The sequence below is a fragment of the Ictalurus punctatus genome, chromosome 14 (assembly GCF_001660625.3).
Source record: "Ictalurus punctatus breed USDA103 chromosome 14, Coco_2.0, whole genome shotgun sequence".
Lineage (NCBI taxonomy): Eukaryota > Metazoa > Chordata > Actinopteri > Siluriformes > Ictaluridae > Ictalurus > Ictalurus punctatus.
The window spans coordinates 24005216-24029085 of record NC_030429.2 but is presented as its reverse complement, the minus strand read 5'-3'; the positions used below and the strand labels follow the sequence as shown (position 1 = coordinate 24029085).

General features: G+C 43.0%; 2 protein-coding genes across 7 annotated transcripts in view; both read left to right on the top strand.

Moving 5' to 3' along the window:
* Nucleotides 1-23286, top strand: part of LOC108274551 (zinc finger protein 431) — a 68363-nt gene extending 45077 nt beyond the window's left edge. For 2 of the 6 annotated variants that reach the window (XM_053685949.1, XM_047159946.2), the window contains 6 exons: nucleotides 168-300; nucleotides 440-550; nucleotides 1514-1785; nucleotides 3234-3301; nucleotides 9550-9740; nucleotides 11008-12860. In XM_053685949.1, coding sequence (XP_053541924.1) covers nucleotides 472-550; nucleotides 1514-1785; nucleotides 3234-3301; nucleotides 9550-9740; nucleotides 11008-12851 — 2454 coding nt within the window. In that variant the 5' untranslated portion in view covers nucleotides 168-300; nucleotides 440-471 and the 3' untranslated portion in view covers nucleotides 12852-12860. Of the gene's footprint in view, nucleotides 1-167; nucleotides 301-439; nucleotides 551-1246; nucleotides 1300-1513; nucleotides 1786-3233; nucleotides 3302-9549; nucleotides 9741-11007; nucleotides 12861-20906 lie in introns of those variants that run through there. The other 4 variants (XM_053685948.1, XM_053685947.1, XM_017484874.3 and 1 more) reach the window with 3 other exon arrangements.
* Nucleotides 13306-16762, top strand: LOC128634970 (zinc finger protein 501). Its single transcript, XM_053685953.1, has one exon. The coding sequence runs from the start codon at nucleotides 13316-13318 to the stop codon at nucleotides 14678-14680; it is 1365 nt and encodes a 454-aa protein (XP_053541928.1). The 5' UTR covers nucleotides 13306-13315; the 3' UTR covers nucleotides 14681-16762.
* Nucleotides 23287-23870: the final 584 nt, after the last annotated feature.

The following is a 23870-nucleotide window of genomic DNA, read 5'->3' as shown; positions in this document are numbered from 1 at the left end:
TATTATTACATTAGGTTAGCTACCACTTGTAAGCCTAGTCACTATGGTTTTTGGGCAACCTGGAAAAAACATGGAACGGGGTAGCAAACTGGGGTTTAGACTTGCCCAGTGGGCTGATTTAATTTATCACTCGACCACCTCAGTAATTATTGTTCTTTGGTCACTAGCTTTGTACAGATGTGAAGACAGAGACTTGCAGTACTTCAGATTGCGGGACATCGGGTTCTGTGGGATTTGCCATCCCTGTGGATCAACAGAAGCCTGTAAAAAAGGAAGAACCTGAAGATGAAGGCTATCCTTGTAAGACAACATCAGAATCCAATTTGTCTCACTAACACCTTTTAGCCTAACAATGCTTAATTTGTTGACTGTCCCACTGACTTTTTGTTTTTGTTTTGTTTTTGTTTTTGTTTTTTAAATTGAATTTGTGGACTTTTAGGTGGTGGTACATCAAGTCCTGTAGAATGTGTCATGATTATTGACCAACAGACTGGAGGATTCCAGAAGAATCCTGTAAAAGAGGAAGAACCTGAAGATGATGAGTTTCTCTGTAAGACATTGTTGTTGGTTGAAGATGTTCAAGCAGACTAAGTTGCTAAACTATGGCTGAGGGATTTCTAAAAATCATGTGTAGTTATCTTTAAGATATTATACCAGAACAGTTCAGTCCACTAATTTGATTGGACAAGCAGTGTTCCATGAGGCCTGATGTTTAGTGTAACATCACTGGTACATTTGACTGTTTGTATCGATCCCCTGGTCTGTGTTTGCTACATAAAATTACTATTCTAGAAATAGTTCATTCCACTGAGACCGTTACTACACTTACTACGGGCTGTTAGTCAGTGTGTGCGTTGCATAGCAACACGCAATGCTTTATCCAGCCCTGGCTTCAGAAAACATAATTTCCCTAGCCACACAGGGTGCCATGATCACTTGTTTTTGTTGGAAATACCAAACCTAAGCGGAAAGCAGAGAAAAATGTATACTTACTTTTTTATATAATTTTATACTTCTATTTATTAAATAATATATATAATCAGTATGATATATATTGCTGTTATGTTTTTATTCTTCTCCATGGTTATTGATGGCAAAGGGATTTTAAATGTGTGCAGCCTTATGTTCATTGCTGAAGGAAACAGAATACCGTCAGAGGGACAAAGGGCAATTGGAGAATTATATAATTTTTTCAAGGATGGCAACTGTATGCATGTCTAATAATACTGTTTAACCCAATTACTAGGTACGGAGGCACTTAACCCAAGTCTGTGACACAGTATAATGCCCCCGATGTAGGTAATAGCATATCTGTCAGCCTCTCACAAGCACTTTCTCTTCAAGAAGTTTCTCATACCCAGCATTCGTTTCTATACGATGTTAATAGTAGTGGGGATGTTTCACTGGTATTCACTTCCAAGTGCAAGATCTCAATATTTTGAAATATTTAACTCTTGTTGCAATCTAAAAATGTGTTTATTTGGATTTAATGTGTTGCCTTTTCGCCTTTCAGACTGTGAGGACTGCAGATCCTACTTCACCAACAAGTGTGAGGTTCATGGTCCAGCAGTTTTCATTTCTGATACCCCTGTTCCCTTGGGGATTGCTGACCGAGCCATACAAACCCTTCCACCCGGTCTAGAGATTAGAAAGTCTGATATTCCTGATGCAGGCCTTGGGGTGTTCAATAAGGGGGAGACTATTCCACTCGGTGCACACTTTGGGCCGTATGAAGGAGACCTGGTGGACCGAGAGGAAGCCATGAATAGTGGCTACTCTTGGGTGGTGAGTTAGTTTCTTAATACTTATTTCCTAATGTTAATAGTAAATGTCACTATCAAAAATATGATAAAAGGCTTTCAGCCTGTTAGACTTAAAAGGTGCAATTGTACAAATAACCTGGAAAATATGAAGAACATAATAAACATGTGTGGCATGTATCTCAGGCCAGGCCAGATTGGAATTCACAAAGAAATACAGAGATGAGCTCATTGGTCAAGCATGGTGGAAGTAGTATTGTGGCTTGGGCATACATGGCTGCTTCTGGAACGGGCTTACTAATCTTTTGTTGTTGATGTAACTTATGATGGTAGCAGCAGAATGAATTCAGCTGTCTACAGAAACAATCTACATACCAATTTACAGAGAAATGCATCCAATGTAATTTGGAGGAGCTTCATCATGCATCAAGACAATGGCCCAAAACACACTGCCAACACAACAGATTACTTCATCAGGGGGAAAAGTGGAAGGTCTTAGACTGGCCAAGTCAATCACCAGATTTTAACCCAGCTGAGCATGCATTTCACCTTTTGAAGAGGAGACTGAAGGAAGACACCCCCCCCCCCCCCCCCCCCAAAAAAAAAAAAAAAACAAAACAAAACGGGAAAAAAGCTGTGGTAAAAGCCTGGAAAAACATTAAACAAAAAAAGTTTAGTGATGTCAGTGGGTCACTGGCTTGATGCAGTTATTGCAAGCAACGGATATGTAACCAAACAGTCATATTTAAGAATATCTGTTCCAATACTTTTGCTCACTTAAAAATTGTGTGGTATGTCTTATGATATATTGCCTCATAGCCATCTTTTGATCTCCAAAACAAAATGTCTTCAGTGTATAGCTAAAACAAAAGAATTGGCCTTGCTGTTCCGATAATTTCAGTGGAGACTTTATATAACATACACTAACTGAGAACTTTTATTTGGAAAACTATATACTAATACTGGTTAGGGCCTCCTGTTTGCTATCAAAACAGCATAAATTCTCTGTGGCATTGAAACATTCCTTTGAGATTCTGATACACGTTGACATGTTTGCATCATGCAATTCCTGCAGATTTTTCATGTGCACGTTCATGCTGCGAATCTCCTGTTCTACCACATCTCAAAGGTGTTCTAGATGACTTTTGCTTTGTGACATGTTGCATTATCATGCTGGAAGTTGCCATTAGAAGATGGGTAAATTGTGGCCATGATGGGAAGCACATGGTCAGCAATGATGCTCCGATAGGTTGTCATTCAAGTGATGGTTGATTTGGTATTAATGGGCCCAGGTAATTGCATGAATCAGTAGGTGTACAGGTGTTTGTAATAAAGAGTTTGGTGAGTATATACTCATTAAAGAAACGATTATTAAAGATTATACAGGGCTTTCGCCCTTCAAGATCTGAGTTTGATATCTCTGAGTTTATGTATATAACGTAAATGTGTAATATAATATGCATTCTTTTGTAGATATCTAGGAGCAGGCAGTGTGAGAAATACATAGATGGCGAGAGAGAGATGCATTCTAATTGGATGAGGTAAGGAATCCACTGCAAGTCTGCATTCTGTTCAGTATTTTAGTTGTTTTTACCATTCATTATTTAGTGGAAAACCTTAGATTATGCTTATAATCACTGTTTCCAGAAGGAGATGAAATGAGTTAACACACAGTATGGGAATCCTCTCCATTCATGCCAGCTTGAAGACACATCTATTCATGCCTGTAAGACAGATGATGACCCCTCACCACCACTTTCCCTTAGTTCACCAGGTTGCTTTTCATCAAGTTGTGTCTAATGTGTGGAGAAGCCTATGCTTGTATCTCATTCGTGTCCTTCTGCGAACAGTGTATATCTGCATAATCTAAGTTCCTTTCAGTCAAGTCACTTTGTATAAAATAGTATGGGACACATACCCACACCTCGCACAGCTGTAGTCAAGGAGGGGAATTCAAGAAGGTGAGCCACAGAGGTGGTCAAATTGGCCAAGTACTAAAAAGTCACAGAAGTATGAGGGGGAAGAGTTTGCCACACAAACATCTGCCACTGGAATCATCTTGAATAGGAATGCACTTTTTGGAATGCAGTTACACTTTGTAACTGAAGAGAATACAAGGACCCAAGCCCAAACACCAGTGAATACTTCTATTATGTTCAAAACCTTTAGGAACCTTTAGGCAACATAAAGGTACAGTGTTATCCAAGAATCACAAACTGGTGCAAACTGGGCCCATAAGGAGTCTACAGGCAAGGCATGGAAATATCCCATATGCTTATGCATGTCCCATAAAACTCTAGATTTGGTATATCCAGTCCAGCTACATGCATATTTTTGGGAGATGGAAGGAAACTGGCAACACTGGAGGAAACCCACACAAACATTAGTGGGCATGTAAAACCCTTCATGGACCCTTCAGTAACTTGAGCTCAGGATTGAATTAGGGTCCCTGGAGATGTGAGGTGGCAGCACTACACCTGGTGCTACTATGCTGCCCAGCTTGAAATAATAAAAATCTTTGATGTCTGTTTTAATAAAATGGTAACTTGTTGCTATATAATTCACTGGTATTTAAGACAGGGGTTAGTTGATAATTATTTTGGAATCGCAACATTGTAGCTGTGACAACCTGTCTGTGTTTCCAAGTAAATAACCCATGTTTGGTGCGTTCTGTTTCATCCCTACTGACCGCCAGAGGCAGTGCTTAAGCACTAATGGATTATCGCATTGGCAGCTTGATAGTTCTATAGAATATACCAATAAAGTCATGTGGTGAAGTAGGCTGAGCTTCAAGGATAATAACCACATTAGCTCAGCATTCAGCCTCTTTTGTTTTCTCACTTGACTGTGACGGGTCATTGTTTTTCTGCGCTATCGAGTGCAGCTTAAGCCAAGTTCACACTACATGACTTGCTCTCTTGTAATCGGGAGTCATGAAGTCATTGTGGTGTTTATGCTACATGATTGCTTGGTGACGGGGTCACACACTATATGAGCTGACACCAACCCTGTCACCCGATGACTCTATCTGGTGTCCAAACTACATTTTGTCATGAAAACGTGAGAAATTACATGGATATGTGATGGGACAACCACGCTTGAAACATGAGTTGTTTATTTGAAGATGGATGTAGGAGAGAAACAAGCGGTGCAAGCTGTTTGTGAGATCATTGATTTGTGCTGAAACCCCAGAAAGGAAAAGACAAAGAATGTGGGTGAAAGAATGGATTAAACGTGGCAGCAGAGATTGTGTGTGCTACAGAGAGAGTTGTAGAGGAGTAAAAAGGTTTTGTGGGTTCCCCTTCCTCACAGTGACCTCTCCCCATGCCTTGCTCTCTCATTGGGTGTAGCTTGCTGCGCGAGCACTGGCAGTGATGACACACCACAAGATGTAGAGTTGCACGACAGCTCCAGATATTTAGCATGCCAAATATGTGTGGCATCGCCGATGCCTCTGCAATGTTTCAGCGAGCCTCGGTAATGCGTCATTGAGTAGTTCACACAAAACGATCGACTGCCTATTGGCGAGCACTGACCGCTCGGCGACTTGCAAAACGGGCTTAAAATTGTGTAGTGTGCACTAGGTTTTACAGAGCAGTGACGTATCCCCCTTGCAAGCTGTGACAGCATGCTCCTAGGTTTTTCGGAACCGGAGTGGATATTCTCTTGGAGTTGTGAGTTTTTTGGCTTTATTGAATTATTTTTTTCAAACTGTTTGTGACCTGGTGCTATCTGGTGGCTAGTGTTACTGTGCTATGTTGGCAGTTCCCCACTAGCTTAAGTACCTTATCTTTAGACTGGATATTGTGACACTGTGCTTCTCGGTGCTATCCGGTGGTTAATGTTGCCGTGCTGAAGCTGGCGCTTCCCAGCTAGCTTAAGTTGCTGTTTTTAGACAGAATTTCATGACACTCTGTGCTATCCAGTGGCTAGTGATACCGTGCCAAAGTTGGCTGTTTCCTGATAGCTTACATTGCTTATTTTAGGTGGAAGTTTGTGAAACTGTGCTCCTCTGTGTTATCTGGAGACTAATAGCAGTCATAGATATATTTTCTTCACATTTTGTGAGCGTTCTTGCTGTTAGCCTTTTGGTTCTATCTGAAGGCATTTATTATTGAGGCGATCATGGGACACAGTTCTATTGTCATGGGCTTTCCGCTGTCATGTAGGTTGTGCCCAAATACCCTGATGACGGCCATAATCTCTGTCCATCCTGTCTGGGACTTCAGCATCTAAGAGATGATATCACGGACCTGTGCCTGCACTGTAATCTGCTGCCTTTATCGGAGAGACGGCTCCATCTCACGGAGTTGGACCCCAGTTCGGAGGTGGGACTTGTGGGGTCAGAGCTACTTCTGCCACACGGATTCGGAAACATTGTACATCTGCAGCAGCCAGTGCCCCCCATCTAGAAAAAAGGTGAATTCCCGGAGGGATAGTATGGAAGAGAATTCTCTTTCTAAGACTGTGGCTATCCTTTCTTCTGAGATGTCATAAAGCGTTGCCCTCAGTCACTTCAGCCGGCAGGGTCTGCCACGCCTGTGTGATCCACACAGGTGGATCAGGGTAGTGCCAGTGGTAGAACTGAGAATGAGTCTCTTAACTCTCCTTTTCTTTCATGTCAGCCTGACTTGTATGAGCTCTGTACAGTTTTCGCTCTCAGCAAAACTGCCTGAAGACTGTAAACGGACCTTCATATCATTCCCAGGTACCTCTTTGGGCCTAATGTTACGGAGCTGCTGAAAAATGGGTGAAATTATTGGAGGCTACTCACCACCTGACACAGGTGGTGCAGCTCAATACTGCCTCCAAAGTGCCACCAGCTCAGGCTTGCCATCATTATACGACCATCGCTGAGTAGTTTTGCTGCCGGCCCCCCAAGTTCTCAAGGATTGTCCCTACATTGATCTGGGATGAAGCTCGTTCAGTGGCTCTCTCTCAGGAAAACCATTCTCTGTTGGAGAAGGGAGCAATAGAAAAGGTTCACTCCCTTGTTCAGAGGGATATTTTTTATTCAACTTATTTTCTTGTTCCAAAAAAAGACGGTGGTTTTTATCCAGTTTTCGTATGCTACACACAGCCGACATTCTTTGGTCTGCCATGATTGGGGTTTGGTTTATGTTTGTTGACGAAGGACGTGTACTTTCACATTCCAACCACACTTCAACACAAAGTTCCTACATTTCAATTTCAAAAACCAAGCTTAACAGTTCAAGGTTCTTCCATTTGGTCTGTCCTTGTCCCCTCATGTCTTAACAAGGTGCATGAGTGTGGCTCTGTATCCACTGTGGTCCAGGTGAATGTGCCTCCTGCCTTACCTGGATGATTGGCTGATTTGTGCTTCCATGAGGCATCAAGCTGTCTGCAACATCAGACTGCTTTTGGAGCATGTGCAGAGGCTGGTCCTCACGGTGAACATGATGAAGATTTGCCGCAGTCCAGTGCAGTCGATTACCTTTATTGGAATGGCTCTGAACTCCCATACAATGTTTGCTACCCTTTCACACGCTTGAGCAGACAAGATTCTACAGCTCCTTGCTCGTTTGTGGTGGTGAGTGATGTTGCCATACAGTGTGTTCCTGCAGCATATGGGAATGCTGACTGCTGTCACTTCAGTGATTCCGCTGTGCCTGCTCCAGCTCGGGCCTCTCCAGCGGTGGAAAAACAGCTTCAAGTTGAATTGCACCAGACATAGTCATCGGCTGATATTTGTTTCCCACTGTTGGATCCATGCTTTGATGCAATGGAATTGCCGGGAGCTCTTAAGGGTGGGTGTACCACTAGGGGTCATTCCTTCTCGACGGGAGGTGATCACGACTAACTTTTCCATCATTCGGTGGGGCGCTATGTGGAATCAGAGGGCTGTATGCGGCCATTGGTCTCCAGATCTGTCCATGGACCACATCAACCATCTGGAGTTACGCGTGGCTATCTTGTGCTGGTCCGATCCGAGAATACTTCGACGGTGTTTCACCTGAACCATCAGGGTGGCAAAAGATCGGTCAAATCCTTGCATCTCACTCACAGAATTCTCAGCTGGTCTCTTTCGACTAGCATAACTGAGGGCGGTGCATCTCCCTGGGTCCAACAACCAGGTAGTAGATGTTCTCTCAAGGGACCTCCTGTGTTTGGGAGAATGGAGGCTTCACTCGGAGGTGGTGCAGAGCATATGGCATCAGTTTGGCGATGCAGAGGTGGATCTTTTTGTATCACGAGCAACACTCTCTGTCGGTTGTGGTTTGTGAGGACTGAAATGTCCAGACCTCTGGGACTGGATGAACTGGCTCACGACTGGTCAAACTGCCTACTTTGTGTTCCCTCCTATTCCATTGTTGTGGGAGACTCTACACAGGATCTCCCAGTGCAACCACAGGGTGCTCCTCGTAGCACCCCAATGGCCAGCCAGATCTTGGTTTTTGACTATTGGTGGACAAACTGTGGTAGCTTCAGTTCCGGAAGGATCTGTTTTCGCAGATAAATGCATGAACGGATCTGGGTGCCAGACACAGCCCATCGGCAGCTTTGGATTTGGCCTCTGGGTCGAACCCTCTTCTTACTGAATGTTAACCTGCTGTTGTTCATAATGTCGTTGGTGCTAGAGCTGCATCCACATGTCAGCCCTACACCGACAGAAAGTCCGTCACCATTCAAACCTTTGCAGTCTTCTGACTTTAAGTTGTTGTCACTGAAGGCTGCCTTTCTATTAGCCATTGCTTCCAGTAAGCTTGTTAGTGAGTTACTTGTGTTGTCGGTTAGTGAGTTATGCATGCGTTGGTTGCCAGAGGGTTCTTGCATGGCGCTTTGGTCAAATCTGTCTTTTCTTTCTAAGGTGCTGTTTCCTTAATTTGTGGATCAGTCCATTGAGCTAATTGCATTTCAATGCTCGTCCGAATCGACTGGGTCGGGGGATCTCCTCAGGCAAACTGATCAATTATTTGTCTGCTATGGTGGTGAGCAGAAAGGTGGCACTGTGTGAAATCAAAGACTGTCAAACTAGATTGTGGTAGTGATCACTCTGGCATACTGAGGATCTCAATGGCCCCTGCCAGGAGGTATTTCCTGCCACTCTACTAGGGCTGTATCTATGTCTTGGGCTGCCTTTACGGGAGTCTCCATGGCAGAGATCTGTGCGGCTGCTACCTGGGCTTCGCCATGTACCTTTGTGCGCTTCTACAAGGTCGATGTAGCTGCCCGCATGCTGTGAGTTCAGCAGTTATTCAGGGGAAACCATGACAGTTTTTTTGGGTGAGTGGCATTTCTCATTTCTCATGTACCAAGGCTGACTGCTGAGCTAATGTGGTTATTATCCTTGAAGTGCCTTAATGCCATCTGGAACAAAGGTAGGAAAAAAAATCCATGAAATCACCTTGAAACCCCTGACTCATGTGATGCTCCTTTAGCAGCCAAAAACTGCAGACTGGCTTGTCTGTATTGAATCCATTTTCTCTTCAGATGGGTAGTGCCAAGGTAAAATATCTACTGGAACTAGAACCTCAACCTCGTCTTCAGACTCTTACCAAGGCATTTCAAATGTTTTGGGGGAAAAAGGGTCCTAATCTCCAAGGTTGCCAGCATGAAACTGTATCAACCTACATCATGTTTGAGAGAAGCTGGTGACAAAACACACGGGGTCAGGCTGCATTATAGCTCTCCTTGCATGGATCATCCCACTGACAACCACTGTTATTAGTGAGCCAAATCAAAGGCAGCCATTCTTTCTCTTGCTATGAACTCATTGCATGTCGCTCTCCCTCATCCTTTGCTCACTGTCTGTCATTTTATTTTCCAGGTATGTGAACTGTGCTCGTAACGAAGAAGAACAGAATCTTGTGGCATTCCAGTATCGAGGAGGCATTCTCTATCGTTGCTGTCAACCCATCAAAAAAGGACAAGAACTCTTGATGTGGTACAAAGATGACTACGGCAAAGACCTTGGCCTTGCGTTCGACTACCTCTGGAAGAAAAAATGCTCCTCAAATGGTTACGTACAGCCCTGATTTATATTATAATTATCCACTACCCTTCAGCCCACAGTGGCTGTTGTACATGAATGCTTCTAACAATGTTTGCTAGAAGTTCTTCACTGCCTAGACCATGCAGTGATGTACTCAACCCAATTTGAGTAAATTCTAACTAATACCAGTAGAACTGGATGTTGGTCTCAAGCTATGACTTTTCCAGCTTGGAGTAGGTAATTTGAAGCAGACCCTAACTGACCCATGCTTAGATAGTGGCATAATTATGTTCCTGAGACAGGAGGAAATTGAAGACATGCTGAAACAGAGGCACTGCTGTCGGGTAGGCAGTGGGGAGACCTGAGAGTGGGATCAGGCAACATTCTTTAGAGAACTACCAGTATGGTGATTCTTCTGTCAAACTGTGGGAGGTTAGTGACAAAATTCTCTGAGGTGAGTTCAAGGCCTTTAGGGTACCAAAAGGCATTACAGTTTTCTGTTGGTAGCTGTCTATTAGCCTTGAATTGAGCACAAACAGAACAAGTTCTGACAAAATTCTAATTTCTAATGGCTGGGCTGGTAACATATTAGATGAGCTTGCATCTTAATGGGATAAACATCTTCTCAGGAGGTTTGTAATTGTTCTGGAATCACCTGCTGCTGCTCTGGATCTGATCTCCCAAAGGACTGGAGCAGCAAAGCAGATGGATTTTGTTGCTGAATCATGAGCTTGGGAATGTTTGTTGAATTTACCATTCATGGAACCTGTTCTGTAGGAAATAGTGAATTAGAAACCCAGCTTGGGTCCTCTGGATTTGTTTCAGGGACTGGTGATCAAAGTAGTGATGAAAGTGACCAGTGGGTTACAATGACTGTTTCTCAATGGCTGGCTTGATCATGTGGCTTTCCCGGATGCAAACATCATAATTTATTCCTGAGCCAATTAACCGTCTACCACAGCCCTACTTAGGAGTTTCGTTTAAGCTTCCCATCCCATGTCAATGAAAAGCAGGATCATTAGAAATACAACCAGAGGCAATGCCTATTGTCAGCAAGTTTGGTAAGTTACCATGTAGGTATATAAGTACCTATACAGTTACAGTACCTAAGGTTATAAATTGTAGTTGTGCCGTCAACGTCCCCCACACATGGATTTAATGGAGACCGGATTTAAGGGAGCTGTTGAATTCATATTGGGTTTTTTTGGTAGGGGGAATGGAGCTCTAACAAATTTGGACTAGTTTGTTTCTTTTCTCAGTAAGTTTCTAATACTTTTCATTTTTATACCCCAGAAATGAATGATGCCCTGCTGCAAGTCTTCTCCTGCTCCCAGTGTCCAATTTCCTACACATCTCAGTTTTTCCTTGACAATCACATAAAGAGAAATCACCATGAAACACATATGCTGATGTTATTGAGAGAAAGTAAAAGTGATAATGTGATGCAGAGAGAAAGCTCCAGTACACAGCAAACATCCATTGGTATGCTCCAAGCTAGTACCACTCATGGACAAATGCAAAAAGAAGAACATCACTGCTCAGATTGTGGGAAGGTTTTTGCTTACCAGAGTCATCTCCACCAACACCAGCGCATTCACACTGGTGAGAAGCCGTATCAGTGCTCACAGTGTGGAAAAAGGTTTAATCAAAAGAGTACTCTCCAAAGACACCAAGACACACACACGGGAGAGAAACCATATTATTGTTCACACTGTGGGAGGAGTTATGCACGCCAGAGTACTCTCCAATCACACCAGCGCATTCACACAGGACAAAAACCATATCAGTGCTCGCAGTGCGGGAAAAGTTTCAGACAACAGAATCATCTCCAGCAACACCAGCGCATTCACACAGGCGAGAAACCGTATCACTGCTCGCTATGTGGGAAGAGTTTTACTTGCCAGAGTCATCTCCAAATACATCAGCGCATTCATACAGGAGAGAAACGGTACTGCTGCCTACAGTGTGGGAAGAATTTCATTTGCCAGAGTCATCTCAGAACACACCGGCGCATTCACACGGGAGAGAAACCGTATCAGTGCTCACAGTGTGGGAAGAAGTTTTCTGTGAAATACGCTCTCGGCCAACACCGGCATGTTCACGCAGGAGAGAAGCCGTATCGCTGCTCACAGTGTGGGAAGAGTTTTAATAAAGGGCGTGCTCTTGAACAGCATCAGCGCATTCACACAGGAGAGAAACCGTATCACTGCTCGCAGTGCGAGAAGAGTTTCGCTTGCCAGAGTCATCTCCAACAACACCAGCGCATTCACACAGGGGAGAAGCCATATCACTGCTCACAGTGTGGGAAGAGTTTCACATGCCAGAGTCATCTTCACCAACACCAGCGTGTTCACACTGGAGAGAAGCCGTATCATTGTTCACAGTGTGGGAAGAGTTTTACCTGCCAGAGTCATCTCCAACAACACCAGCGCGTTCACACAGGGGAGAAGCCGTATCACTGCTCACAGTGTGGGAAGAGTTTTACCTGCCAGAGTCATCTCAAGACACACCGGCGCATTCATACAGGAGAAAAGCCGTATCGCTGTTTACACTGTGGTAAAAGTTTTACCGACCAGAGTAGTTGTCAACAACACCAGCGTATTCACACAGACGAAAAGCCGTATCGGTGCTTACGTTGTGGAAAACATTTTACACAGCAGCGTCATCTCAAAGAGCACCAGCGCATTCACACGGGAGAGAGACCGTTTCACTGCTCTCACTGTGGCAAGAGTTTTAATAAAACGAGTGTCTTACAAAGGCACCAGCGAATTCACACTGGCGAAAAGCCATATCTCTGCTCACAGTGTGGAAAGGGATTTAACCAACAGAGTCATCTCCAAAGACACCGGCGCATTCACACGGGAGAGAAGCCGTATCACTGCTCACAGTGTGGGAAGAGGTTTAATCAACAGAGCGATCTTCAAAAACATCAACGCACTCATACAGGAGAGAAAACGTTTCAGTGTTCACAGTGCGGGAAGAGTTTTGCTTATAAGTGTAATCTCAAAACACACCAGCGCATTCACACAGGAGAGAAGCCGTACCACTGCGCACAGTGTGGACAGAGATATAATTATTTAAGTACATTTAAGAAACACAAGTGCACCAACGTAGCGCATTCAGCTTGTGCTACATGATGCGTCTACACTGTTAGCAACAGTGCCCAAGAGAAATGGGTTATGCTCAGTAAGAAACAAATTTAAAGGGAACAGTGGTCCCATCGTGCGTGCATTCCAGCCTCATGCCTGGCGTTCCCGGAATAGGATCCAGAGCCGTCATGACACTAACGATCATAAAGTGGTCACTGAAGATGAATAAATGCATATTTGTTCTGTAGGAAGATAACCCTCTATTGATCGTGTGTGTATAAGCCTATTTTTTATTTATTTATTTATTTTTATCTGTAGCCTAATGTTGAATATACTGTTTTTACTGGCAGAGGGCATTGTTCATTTGCTTTCCAAGCAGAATTCTCAAAACATTTGATAAAAGTATTACTGATCTTGACAGCAATTATAATACTTTTCTAGAGCATCAAGGTAGTGGTAAAAATGAGTTGCATTGAGGGTTACTAATCCTTTTCATTTTTTATGCTTCAGAAATGAACCATGCCCTGCTGCAAGTCGTCTTCTGCTCCTGGTGTCGACTTTCCTACACATCTCAAATTTACCTTGACAATCACGTAAGGAGAAGCCACTATGAGGATCATGTGAGATCGGAGCCCAGAGGAAGCTCCAATAGTCGGCAAACGTGCTCTGATACTCTCCAAATGAACGCCAGACGAAATCGGAAAGAAATATGTCGCTCCTCAAAATGTGGGAAGGGCTTTATGAATCTCCATAATCTTGGTAAGCACCAGTGTGTCCACACAAGAGAAAAGCCACTTCCCTGCTCACAATGTGGAAAGAGTTTTACTTACCAGTGTCATCTCCGACAACATCAGCGCGTTCACACAAAAGAGAAACCGTATTGCTGCCCACACTGTGGGAAGAGCTTTAATCAACATGGCAACCTTCAAAGACACCAGCGCATTCATACAGGAGAGAAGCCGTATCAGTGTTCACAGTGTGACCGGCGTTTCACTGATCAGGGCACTCTAATAAAACACCAACGTATTCACGGAGGGGATAAGCCGTATCATTGCTCAGAATGCGGAAAGCGTTTTAGAGAACAGAGTAGTTACAGAAACCACCAGCTTATTCACACGGACGAAAAGCCGTACCAGTGCTTACAGTGTGGAAAATATTTTCGACAGCGGCGTCAACTCAAAGAGCACCAGCGCGTTCACACAGGAGAGAAACCATATCTCTGCTCACACTGTGGAAGTAGTTTCAATAAAAGCAGTACGCTACAACGACATCAGCGAATTCACACAGGAGAGAAGCCGTACGTCTGCTCACAGTGCGGGAAGAGCTTTATTCAACAAAGTGATCTCCAAAGACACCAGGGGATTCACACAGGAGAGCAGCTGTATTACTGCTCAGAGCGTGGTAAGAGTTATTATCACCAGCGTATTCGCACCGGAGGGAAAACGTATCATTGCTCACAGTGTGGGAAAAAATTTACACGCCAGAGTAATCTCAAAGAGCACGAACTCATTCACAAAGGAGAGAAGCAGTTTCACTGCTCTCATTGTCGGAAGAGTTTTAACACGAAAAGGTCTTTACGAAGACACCAGCGTATTCACAAGGGCGAGAAGCCGTATCACTGCTCAGAATGTGGGAAGAGCTTTAATCAACTGGACGATCTTCAAAAACACCACCGCATTCATACAAGAGAAAAGACGCATCAGTGCTCGCTCTGCGGGAAGAGTTTTGCTTACCAGAGTAATCTCAAAACACACCAGCGCATTCACACAGGAGAGAAGCCGTACCACTGCTCACAGTGTGGACAGAGATTCACTTATTTCAAGACGTTTAAAAAGCACAAGTGCACCAACGTTGAGCAGTCAGATTGTGCCACATGATCTTCGAATCTAGATAGAAGGTTATTGGTGCAGGCGGGCTGGTTTAATTGTTTCAGAAACTGCTGACCACTGAAACCCCTCGGATTTTAATGTACAACACTGTCTAGTTGCTGGGGGGAATGGGAAGATGCCACCAGTTCTGTTTTTCGATCTTTAACTCTTGAATTTCGGCCCACTATAGCCTTGGATCTTTGTTCTTGGCTGATAGGAGTGGAATCCAGTGTGATCTGTAGCCCATCTGCTTCATGGTTTGGGATGCTTTTCTTCTCATCATGGTTGTAAAGAGTGGTTATTCAGTCCCTTCAATACATCACAATTTTGCGATCGCAGAAAATCTGCAATATTCAGAGCAGCTTGCAATTTTTCAAAATTACCATGGATTTGGACAGACACGTCATGTGACGTCTTCACTGCTCATTTAGGCAAAGCCCTTTTCAATTCATGTGTGTCAAACATGAGTACAGCTAAAAGATCTCATGTACCAACAAACATCGCTGCGAAAGGTCGTGCAAAACAATTTCGTGTAATTGCAAATTTCACCAATTATCGCAAAATCGAGCATTTTTTGCTGCAACAATCACAGAAAAACTCCTGAAAAAATCTTGTACAAACTTGTTATTTGACGTATTCTAGCCTTCTTGTCCACTCAAACCAGTTTGGACGTTCTCCTGTGATCTCTCTCATTGACGAGGCGTTTCTGCCTGCCTAACTGCCACAGACTCTGGGGGATAAAGTGAATTTGGAGGACCCGGTACATTATGCAGTGCTGAGTTGAGTGTGCTGATAGCTTTGGGCTAGAAAATGTTCAGTAATCTGGATGTCCATTCTCTGATGGTCTGATAGCGCTTCCCAGATGGCAGCATGACAAAGCGGTGGTGGCAGGGTGTGCGGTATCCTTGATGCTAGAAGCTTTCCACAGTCAACGGGAACTGTAGGTATCCTCCAGGCCATGCAGCTGGGTTTCGGTGATTCTCTGGCCTATGATGATGACTCTTTACAAAGCCCTTTTTAGCCTTTAGAGCAGTTGCCATACCACAATGAAATCCCTTTGGTCAATACATTGCCGATGGCACAGCAGTAAAATGTAGTCAAGTATCAGGTAGCAGAAAATTCTTGATGTCCAATTGGGGTTGTTTGGTTTGGGAACCCAAAAGATTTGGGAACCCCTGCTCTAGAGACTGTTGTGTATGAAAATCCCAGGAGATCAGCAGTTTCTTAAATACAAAATTCATATCTTTTTTTAGTGTTTTCTAAAATGAGAGCACGATGGTTTAGTGGTTAGCATGTTCGTCTCACACCTCCAGGGTTGGGGGTTCCATTCCCGCCACTGCCCTGTGTGTGCCGCGCATGCATGTTCTCCCTGTACTGCGGGGGTTCACTCCGGTTTCCTCCCCCAGTCCAAAGACATGCATTGTAGGCTGACTGGCGTGTACAAAGTGTCTGTAGTGTATGAATGGGTGTGTGAATGTGTATGTAATTGTGCTCTGCAGTGGTTTGGCACCCTGTTCAGGATGAACCTCGCCTTGTACTCCCTGGGGTAGGCTCCAGGTTCCCCATGACCCTGTAGGATAAGTGGTATAGAAAATGGATGGATGGTTTCTAAAATACCCTTTCTTAAACAAGCCTGTCTGGCAACCATCAACCATGCCAGATCACATTTTCCCCCATTCTCATGTTTGATATGAACATCAACTGAAGCTATTGACCTGTATCTGCATGATTTATGCATTATGTCATTCCCACATGATTGGCTGATTGCATAAGTGCATGAATGAGCAGGTGTACAGGTTTTCCTAATTGAAGTGGCCAGTGAGCATATGTATATCTATAGTCTTTTATGTTCATTGAATAAAGTTGGCTCCCTACTTTAAAATTACAAATACTCTCTGTTGGTTCTTCATTTCAATCCAATACTATATCTGCATATATCATGAAAAGCATTCATATATTTATTCTTCTCCAAGTGACTTAGCCACCAATCCTGGGGGTATTCCAGTCTCACGCATGGTTACTGAACAATTTAATGTACTTTTATTCTGTAGGAAGTTATTCCTTCGTATATCTTTTATTTTCTATGGCCGAACATTTTTTTTTTTGCTGCCAGCAGAGGGCATAGTTCATTTGCTTTTCAAGCAGTATTCTCAAAACGATTGGTTTTAGCAGATATAAAAATGATTAATAAGCTTATTTAAACCGCAATTGTAATACCATCATGATCATGGTAAGAATATGAAGTGCAGTTTCTAAAATAAGTTAATAGTTTGTTTCTCAGTGAGTTACTAATACTTTAAATTCTTTATGCTCCAGAAATGAATTGTGTCCTGCTGCAACTTTTCTCCTGCACATCTCAGTTTTATCTTGACTGTCTCACAGGAAAATATGCGATTTGTTCAAACAGTGAGGAAACATGCTCTAGTACTCTTCACACTAACGCCAGTCATGGACAAAATCAGAAAGAAATCCATCACTGCTCAACATGGGAGAAGGATTATTATCGCCATAATCTCAGTTTTACTTAAAAGAGTCATTAACACAAAATGGCGTCTGACTTTCTGCGTATCAATATGAACATGGTGTAGTCATTACGGTCAGCGCCAGCACATTCACACACAAGAGAAGCCATATCACTGCGCACAGTGTTGCAAAATTGTTATACACGAGTCTACTTAAAGATCATAAGGGCGTGCACACTGGAGAGAATCCTTTTCACTACTCACATTTTCAGAGTAGTTTTTCATAAAGCATGTACTCTACAGAGACAATTGCGTCTTCACACAGGAGAGAAGATGCATCATTGCACACAGTGTGTGAAAGTCATTAAACAATGGCGACATCTTGAAAGACACCAACTCCTTCATACATGAGAGAAGCCATTTCACTGGTTACACTGGGGGAAGAACATTGGTTGCCAGCGTCATCTCAAAACACACCAGCGCCTTCACACAGGAGAGAAGCCACTTAATTGCTCACAATATGGATAGAGAGTCACTTTATTTCCAAACATTTAAGCGACACAGGTGCACCCCAACATAGAGCAATCAGCTTGTGCGACACGGTCTTCAGATCTATGTTCATGGATTTTGGCGCCAGGCGGTCTGCTTTGAGCGTACCAACAGTGTACTGTTGATCTCATGGAAATTGCACGTACAATAGTCTATATAATTTGTTGAAGATAAAAAATAAATAAATAAATAAATAAAATAACCTGGGCTTTTATCAATCTTCAGCTGTCCAGTTTTGGTGAGCCCTGAAGTAGCCTCAGATTTCTGATTGGCTGATTGCATGAGCAGGTGTACAAGTTTTTCTATTAAAGTGGCTAGTTAGTGTATGCATATCTATAGGATTTTATGTTCCTTGTATAAAGTCCAGATCCATCGAGACCCTGATTAGTATAAAGTGGTTCGTGAGGATGGATGATTTGGATGTACGTTTAGTCTATAGGACGTTTCCATGTATTGACCTTGTGTTTAAGCCTATTGTTTATTTGCTATAGCAGCTTAATAATGTGTTGTTGTTTTTTTACCAGCAGAGGACAGTGTTTTTAACGCTGTATTCTCAAAACAATTGGTTTTTATCAGATATGAGAAACCTATTAATGAACTTAACAGCAATTGTAATACTTTTATAGACCGTCATGATCGTAGTAAAAATATGAGGTGCAGTTTCTAAAGTCATTTAAAGCAGTTTGTTTCTCAGTGAATTACTAATACTTTTAATTTTTTATGCTCCAGATACGAACGATTCCCTGCTGGAACTTTTCTCCTGCTCCTGGTGTCGACTTTCCTACACATCTCAAATTTACCTTTACAATCACATAAGGAGAAGCCACTCTGAGGAATATATGAGATTGTTGAGCTCAAGAGAAATTAAAAACGACAATGTGATGCCCACAGGAAGCTCAAACAGTGAGCAAACATGCTCTGGTACTCCTCACACTAACGTCACTCGGGGACAAATGCAGGAAGAAATCCATCACTGTTCAACATGTGGGAAAGATTTGACTAATCTCCATCATCTCAGTAAGCACCAGTGTGTCCCCACACGAGAAAAGACATGTCTCTGCTCACAGTGTGGAAGAAGTTTTACGTGCCAGCGTACTCTCCAAAAGCATCAGCGCGTTTACCACGGAGAGAAGCCGTATCACTGCTCGCAGTGTGGGAAGAGCTTTAATAACGGGAGTAATTACAGACAACACCAACGCGTTCACACCGGAGAGAAGCCGTATCGGTGCTCGGAGTGCGGGACGAGTTTTAATCAAAACAGTGCTCTACAAAGACACCTGCGTATTCATACAGGAGAGAAGCCGTATCAGTGCTCGCAGTGTGGAAAGAGCTTCAATCAACAGAGTAATCTTCAAGCACATCAGCGTATCCATACAGGAGAGAAGGCGCATCAGTGCTCACAGTGTGAGAAGAGCTTTAACGAGCAGAGGGATCTCCAAAGACACCTGCGTATTCACACCGGGGAGAAACCGTATCAGTGCTCACAGTGTGGGACGAGTTTCACTCAACAGAGTCAACTCCGAATACATCAGCGCATCCATACGGGAGAGAAGCCGTATTACTGCTCGCGGTGTGCACAGATATTTACTTACTTCAAGACGTTTAAGAAACACAAGTGCGTTCCTTTGTAATTCACAATCAGTTTCCACGGGGAGTCAGAAGGAACAAACTATTAACGTACGAAGAGAAATGATAGAAGAAGGAAGAAGAGCAGTTTTGGCGGTAGATAAGCTTTTCATAGACGGACATCTTCAGCGAGATAAAAAAAAAAAACGTGACCCCGTAGTTATACTAACCTCTTTACTAGTCTCTCTCTCTCTCTCTCATACACACACACACAGACACTATTAACTCAGACTATAGAATTTTATCTGCCCACTCAGTCATCCTTTATTTAAATAGCTATATCTATCTATCTCTTAGAATAAAAAGAGAGGAAGCAGAGGCTTATCTCAAATATTCTCTAAATAAAAAAAAAAGACAACTAGTCTTATCTATCAATCTGTCTAGCTACAGATCTGGAGTTATCTTTATTTCTTTTCTCTCTCTTTTTTTTTTTTTTTGCTATTACTGTACAAATACCAACCTCTAATACTGGACATACATTATCTATATATCAATCAATCAATCAGTCGCTTGGTTTTAACTAATCTACCTATACAAATAGCAACCTTCATTTATCTGTCTATCTATCAATCAAAAAAAGCTTATTTCCGGTCTTCTCAGAGACATCTTGAAAGACATCAACTCCTTCATACATGAGAGAAGCCATTTCACTGGTTACACTGGGGGAAGAGCTTTGGTTGCCAGCGTCCAAACATTTAAGCGACACAGGTGCACCCCAACATAGAGCAATCAGCTTGTGTGACACGGTCTTCAAATCTTTATACGTGGATTTTGGTGCCGGACGGTCTGCTTTGAGCGAACCAGAAACTGTTGATCTCATGGAAATTGTACTCATGTACAGTCTTTGTTGAAGATCAAAAAAACATAACCTGGGCTTTTATCACTCTTCAGCTGTCCAGTTTTAGTGAGCCCGTTTCTGAAGTAGCCTCAGGTTTCTGATCGGCTGCTCAGAATGAGCAGGTGTACACGTTTCTCTATTAAAGTGGCCAGTGAGTGTATGTATATCTATAGGATTTTATGTTCCATGAATAAAGTTGGCTCCCTACTTTAAAATGACATATTCTGTCTTTTGTTTATTGATTTCATTCGAGTACTATTACATATATCATGAAAAAGTATTCATATATTTATTCCACTCCAACTGACTGGCCACCCATCCTGGGTGTATTCCAGCCTAATGTGCAGTCTTCGCAGAATAAAGTCCAGATCCATCGAGACCCTGATCAGTATAAAGTGGTTACTGAAGATGGATTGAATGTACGTTTATCCCGTAGGAAGTTATTTTTTTCTATGTATCGACCTTGTGTTTAAGCCTATTGTTTATTTACTTTGGCAGCCTAATGTAGCCTAAATTTATTGTTATTATTAGTATTATTTGCCAGGAGAGGACATAATTCATTTGCTTTTTAACGCCGTATTCTCAAAACAATTGGTTTTTTATCAGGTATAAGAAATGTATTAATAAACTTAACAGCAATTGTAATACTTTTATAGACCGTCATGATCGTAGTAAAAATACGAGGTGTAGTTTCTAATGTAATTTAAAGCAGTTTGTTTCTCAGTGAATTACTAATACTTTTCATTTTTTTATGCTCCAGAAACGAACGATTCCCTGCTGGAACTTTTCTCCTGCTCCTGGTGTCGACTTTCCTACACATCTCAAATTTACCTTTACAATCACATAAGGAGAAGCCACTCTGAGGAATATATGAGGTTGTTGAGATCGAGAGAAATTAAAAACGACAATGTGATGCCCACAGGAAGCTCAAACAGTGAGCAAACATGCTCTGGTACTCCTCACACTAACGCCACTCGGGGACAAATGCAGGAAGAAATCCATCACTGTTCAACATGTGGGAAAGATTTCACTAATCTCCATCATCTCAGTAAGCACCAGTGTGTCCACACAATGGAAGGGACATTTCCCTGCTCACAGTGTGGGAAGAGTTTTACGTACCCGAGTCATCTCCACCAGCACCAGCGCGTTCACACAGGAGAGAAGTCGCATCGCTGCTCGCAGTGTGGGACGAGTTTTTTAAATCCGAGTTATCTCAAAGATCTTACGCGCGTTCACACGGGGGAGAAGCCGTTTCACTGCAAGCAGTGTAGGAAGAGCTTTAATCAACTGAGTCATCTCAAAACACATCAGCGCATCCATACAGGAGAGAAACCGTACCAGTGCGCACAGTGTGGGAAGAGCTTCATCAACGTGAGTCGTCTTAAAGATCACACGCGCGTTCACACGGGAGACAAGCCGTATCGCTGCTCGGAGTGCGGGAAGGCTTTTAGAAAGCCGAGTAATCTCGAAGATCATAAGCGAGTCCACACGGGAGAGAAGCCGTTTCACTGCAACCAGTGTAGGAAGAGCTTTAATCAACTGAGTCATCTCAAAACACATCAGCGCATCCATACGGGAGAGAAACCGTACCAGTGCGCACAGTGTGGGAAGAGCTTCAATCAACAGAGTCATCTCAGAACACATCAGCGCATCCATACAGGAGAGAAGCCGTATCACTGCGTAGAGTGTGGGAAGAGCTTTAATCAACACGGCGATCTTTTGAAACATCAGCGCGTTCATACAGGAGAGAAGCCGTTTCTCTGCACACAGTGCGGGAAGACATTTAATCAACAGGGTGAACTTCAAACCCATCAGCGCGTTCACACAGGAGAGAAACCGTATCACTGCGCACAGTGCGGGAAGCGATTTAATCAGCAGAGGAATCTTGAAAAACACCAGCGCATTCACACGGGAGAGAGGCTGTATTGGTGCTTACAGTGTGGGAAGAGCTTTAACGAAAAGAGAAATCTTGAAAGGCACCAACCCTTTCACACGCGAGAGAAGCCCTACGACTGCTTACAGTGCGGGAAGAGTTTTGCTTACCAGAGTAACCTGAAAACACACCAGCGCATTCACTCAGGAGAGAAGCCGTATCACTGCTCGCAGTGTGGACAGAGATTCACTTATATCAAGACGTTTAAGAAACACAAGTGCGCCGACGTGGAGAAGTCAGCTTGTGCCACATGATTTTCAAATCCAGAAAAACGAATACGTAATGTTCTTATTTCAGATTTTATTTGCATGTTTGCCATGAGCAATAATACTGGGGTAAATAAACTTTAATATATCTATCATGTTTTATGTTGGTCAAATAAATTGGTCTCCTTAATTAAACTTCTTTTCTTGTTTTTTTTTTTACTTTTATTTTATTGGTCACGTTTACATAACAGCACAGTGAAATTCTTTATTGGTCACGTTTACATAACAGCACAGTGAAATTCTTTATTGGTCACGTTTACATAACAGCACAGTGAAATTCTTTTCTTCGCATACCCCAGCATGTTAGGACGTTGGGGTCAGAGTGCAGGCTCAGCCATGATACAGTGCCCCTGGAGAAGAGAGGGTTAAGGCTTGAGGTTGATCCTTGCTGAGACTTGAACTCCCGACCTTCCGATCAGTAACCCAGAACCTGGTAGTGCTGAGGCTTGAACCCCCTACCTTCTGATCAATAACCCAGAACCTGGCAATGCTGAGGCTTCAACCCTCCGACCTTCCGATCAGTACCTCAGAACCTGGCAGAGCTGAGGCTTCAACCCCCCGACCTTGCGATCAGTACCTCAGAGCCTGGCAGTGCTGGGGCTTGAACCTCAGACCTTCTGATCAGTACTCCAGAGCCTTAACTGCCAAGCCACCACTGCCCCTCAATAGTTCTATTTCATATAAATGTATGCCATTGATTGGCTTTTTTATATTGCCCTTCTCAATAAGCCTGCTTTTTAATAGCATAATAATTTTGTTTATTTATTAATATTTTGTTTTGCCAGCAGAGAGGAATGTTTCATTTGGATTCCACTGCCCACAGCTTTTCACGTAACATTCATAAAATTCAATAGATTTTTAGCAACTATAAAACATATCACTATACCTAACAAACAGCAGTTGTAATATTTTTATCCAATATAAAGATCTTTTGAGCACACACACATTTTGAAGGGGGGGGGGGTACAGTGGTGCAGTGGGTAGCATTGCTACCTCAAAGCTAGAGGGTCCCTTGTTCAACGCTGATCTCGGGTTATCTGATCTATGTGCAGAATTTCCGTGCATGTTTTACATTGTGGGTTTCCTCCGGGTTCTCCAGTTTCCTCTAAAAAAATGTTGGTAGGTGGATTAGCTATGCTAAGTTGCATATTGTGATGGACTGATGTTCCATCCAGAGTGTGTTCTAGAAATCAGCCCCAATAGGTGTTTGCCAAAAACATCTAAAAAAACAAAAAACTAAAATAATATAGACTGACGAGACAGAGAAGAGTCTGGAGAAGGGAAGGAACTGATCATTATCTAAAGCATACCACCTCATCTTATGGCTGTAAAAGGAACCGGTTCCCTTGTATTTATTGATGATGTGACTGCTGACAATAGCAGCAGGATTAATAAATAATCTGCTCAGATTCAGCCAGATGCTTCAAAACTCTTTGGATGGCGCTTCACGGTACAGATGGGCAATGACCCAAAGCCTACTTTCAAAGGCTTTTTTAAGGCAAAGAAGTGAAATCTGTGATGACCA

Coding starts and splice junctions, on each gene's coding strand:
- LOC128634970 (XM_053685953.1), top strand. CDS start 13,316: ATGAACCATGCCCTGCTGCAAGTCGTCTTCTGCTCCTGGTGTCGACTT.